This window comes from Helianthus annuus, chromosome 2, assembly GCF_002127325.2.
Source record: "Helianthus annuus cultivar XRQ/B chromosome 2, HanXRQr2.0-SUNRISE, whole genome shotgun sequence".
In the NCBI taxonomy this organism is placed as follows: domain Eukaryota; kingdom Viridiplantae; phylum Streptophyta; class Magnoliopsida; order Asterales; family Asteraceae; genus Helianthus; species Helianthus annuus.
Window position 1 is genome coordinate 162,500,967 of NC_035434.2, and position 3,528 is coordinate 162,504,494.

The following is a 3,528-nucleotide window of genomic DNA, read 5'->3' on the forward strand; positions in this document are numbered from 1 at the left end:
TGAAATCGAGTGGATCTACTTTTGTTATTTGTACATTTGCTTATTCTTTGGCAACTCATACACCAGAGAACAAAACAAGAAAAAAAAGATTATAGTTAAATATAGAGGGGGCAATCCTAACCCTAAAACTATCATATGGGTCAGTTTGGGTTAAAAACTTTAGAAAATGGGTTGTTTTGGGTAAAGGAATTTAAACAAGGGGGTCAAAGCGGGTCTTTTAAAAATATAAAAGTCATATTTACGGGTCATTTAGGGTGGAATAAATTACAACAACGGGTCAATACGGGTTAGGGTTTTAGAACACAAGAAACTACGGGTTAGTCAACAGTCGTCAGTCTTCTCTTCAGTTAATGAAAAGTCACAGACCTCCGCCCTCTGTCCTCCGCCCTCTGTCCTCCGCCCTCCGCCCTCCGCGCTCCGCCCTCCGCCCTCCGCCATCTCCTACGCCACAGACCCACACCAGTTGATTTAGGTTCTTTCGCCGTCACACCCATCAGATCTTTGATTTTCATCGACAATCGCTTCAAAACAGTTCGATTAAGAAGAAATTTCACCTTCTGGCGAAAGTTGCAGGTAATCTTTGAGTTTATAATCTCTTTGTAACCAGTTTTCAGCAATGTTTTGGTTTGATTTGCAATTTGTTGTCTAGAAGTCTTTGGGTGATTCAAAACCTTCTCTTGATGTAGATTTTGTGTTATTGCTTAATTTAAATTTACAAGTTGAACACAAGTACAACCTCCTGAAGAAGAATATATGATGCTAGATTTTGTATATTTATTTAGAAAAGTAGTTCAGTATACTGGTAAATGCATATGCTGGGTCAAATTTGATCTTTTTTACTGTTGTTTGATGTTTTCTAGGAACACCAAATTTTTATGGGCAATTTTATTGTATGAAATTGGGATGGGGTAGATAGTTTAAAAACGTTTATGTTAATCTCGGTTGATTATATACTGTAGATTTGTTTGATTTTGAATGTTTTTAAAAACAGTATGATTTGAATAGAGTTGTTGATTGGAATAGCGGATGTGAAATGAGGCGATTTAGGTTTATGTGTGTTTTGCTTCGAATTGTATTGTGAGATTTGTTTTGATTTTGGATGATACTGAGAATAATATGCTTTAAGATGCTATAGAGATGGTTTATAAACGCTTATGTTTATCTCGGTTGATAAGATTTTAAGATTTATTTGATTATTATTTTGAAAGGTATGTCAAACAACTCGGAATTTGAACAACATAGTGTAGAAGGGGAACATGAGGATGAAGGCAATTCATATAGTTCGGGTAAACATCGTTCTTATGTTTGGGACTATTTTGACCCATTACCGGTTGCACCCAATGGGGACAAAAAAGCAAAATGCAGTGCTTGCGGACAGGTGTATGTTACGAATGCAAGCTCGGGAACATCTAACTTAAGACGGCATATCCCTAAGTGTTTTGATATTGATCAGTCTGGTCCGGCGAAAAAACAAAGACGCGCCCCTTTAGATCAAGCGATGTACAGGGAGATGTTGGCGATTTCAATTATCAAACATAACTACCCTTTCAGCTATGTTGAACATGAGGAAACAAGAAAGTTGCACAAATTTCTACACGGTGATGTGAAATTCATAACAAGAAATACTGCAAAGGCGGATGTCTTAAAAATATACGAGCGAGAGAAGATGATTATTAAAGACAAGTTAGAAAAGGTAACCGGTAGGATATGCTTGACTTCTGATTTATGGAGTTCGATCACGACAGATGGATTTATGGCATTAACAGCTCATTATGTTGATGAGAACTGGAATCTAAGGAAAAAAGTGCTAAACTTTAGAGTTATACCCCCTCCACACAGTGGTTCCATTTTAGCAGAGCACTTGATCAATTTTTTAGCAGAATGGGGCATCGAGAAAAAAGTTTTTACCATCACACTAGACAATGCAAAATACAATGACATATTAGTAGATCGTTTGAAAGGTCATTTGCGTTTGAATAACGCATTAGTGTGTGATGGAGATTTTACTCATGTGCGTTGTTCAGCGCACGTGCTAAATCTTATCGTTCAAGCCGGATTGAAAGCAATTGAAGGGGCCATTGAAAAGGTTCGAGAGTCGGTGAAATATGTGAGAGCAAGCGCTGCTAGGAAGTATAAGTTTGCGGAATGCATACAAATGCTTTCACTACAATGTGGGAAGCATGTTCGTCAAGATATTGTAACGAGATGGAACTCTACATATCTTATGCTTGATTGTGCATTAGCTTATCGACGGGCTTATACTCGGTTAGCCTTAGTTGATTCAGTTTTTAAAACTTCTCCGTCAGAAGAGGAATGGGCAAGGGTGGAAATAATCACACGACTTTTGAAACCTTTTTATGAAATAGTAACAGGACAGGGGCACTCCGTTATATCATCACGGAAAGAAAGTTCCACGCGTTATTTCCCACCGCCGCTGCAAAAGTCCACGCGTTAATCTTCCACGAAATCAATTTTCGTTATTTTCTTCACGGCCGTGATAGTTTTTTTTTTTTGTGAGGGTAATTATTGGTTGGGGGGAAATTGTTGGGTGTGGTGGTGAGTGATGACCACCCCCACTAAAAAAAGGTTGTGAGTGATGGAAAAATGGTCACTGACATGGCGGAACATGATTGGATATTGTGAGTGATAGAATTCTATCACTAGTGACCACCCCCCTCCCCTAAGTGAGCGATCAAGCTTTATGGTTCTTTAACTAAAGTTACTTGCAACTAGGGGAAAGAATGTTCTTTAACTAAAGCATAAATTACTCATACATACGTGCATCATACCTTCCTTCTAATTGATCTAGTCGTAAAGTGAAACAGAATATATAGCTAGTGTTATCATTGAAGCAAAGATTGATTCAAAGTTACTATTATTATATTATAACATAAATTAGAAATCTATATGGAAACCATAACACTACCACTACTAAAGTTGCTTGGGTAGTATCGATTCAGTTCATCTCACTAAAGAACAAAAGAATAAATTTTATTTGACCCATTAATAGCTTAAATATGGTGCTTAAACTTATAATGTAAACGTTGATTACATTATCTAGAGAGTGGTAACAATAAGATGATCATCAAGTGATTTAGAGTTAAAAGTTAATGCTTAAAATATCCAAAATCATGTCTACATGACAAATATTGCTTCTTTCTTTGATATTCAAGGTAGGCTAGTCAAACATAACAAGGATCCGAAACATTGACCATCATAAGCATACCAACAGACCGCCCACCCAATATCGGCTTCTCCTCTATCCTCTCAACCAAGTGTTCCGATAGGATGAATTATCACGCAGGGAAGCATCATGTGGCTTGTATTCCATAACATATCCATGCGGAAGCTTCAAGTGTCGTTTTATCTTATCTCTTAAAGCCATCACCACCTAATCGTGAAAACAAACTTCAATAACCGGTCAAAACAGGCCAGGTTAGGTGTTGTTGACCCACAAACACTTTCTTTGTCCATTTCTAAAAGTAAAAAATAACAAATTAACAATAATGCGATAATCATGATTAAAAA

General features: G+C 37.2%; 1 protein-coding gene across 1 annotated transcript; it reads left to right on the forward strand.

The window, feature by feature from the left end:
* The first annotated feature begins 281 nt into the window (after positions 1 to 281).
* Positions 282 to 2,773, forward strand: LOC110926462 (zinc finger BED domain-containing protein RICESLEEPER 2-like). Its single transcript, XM_022170224.2, has 2 exons — positions 282 to 573; positions 1,209 to 2,773. The coding sequence occupies exon 2, from the start codon at positions 1,211 to 1,213 to the stop codon at positions 2,453 to 2,455; it is 1,245 nt and encodes a 414-aa protein (XP_022025916.1). The 5' UTR covers positions 282 to 573; positions 1,209 to 1,210; the 3' UTR covers positions 2,456 to 2,773.
* The last annotated feature ends 755 nt before the right edge of the window (positions 2,774 to 3,528 follow it).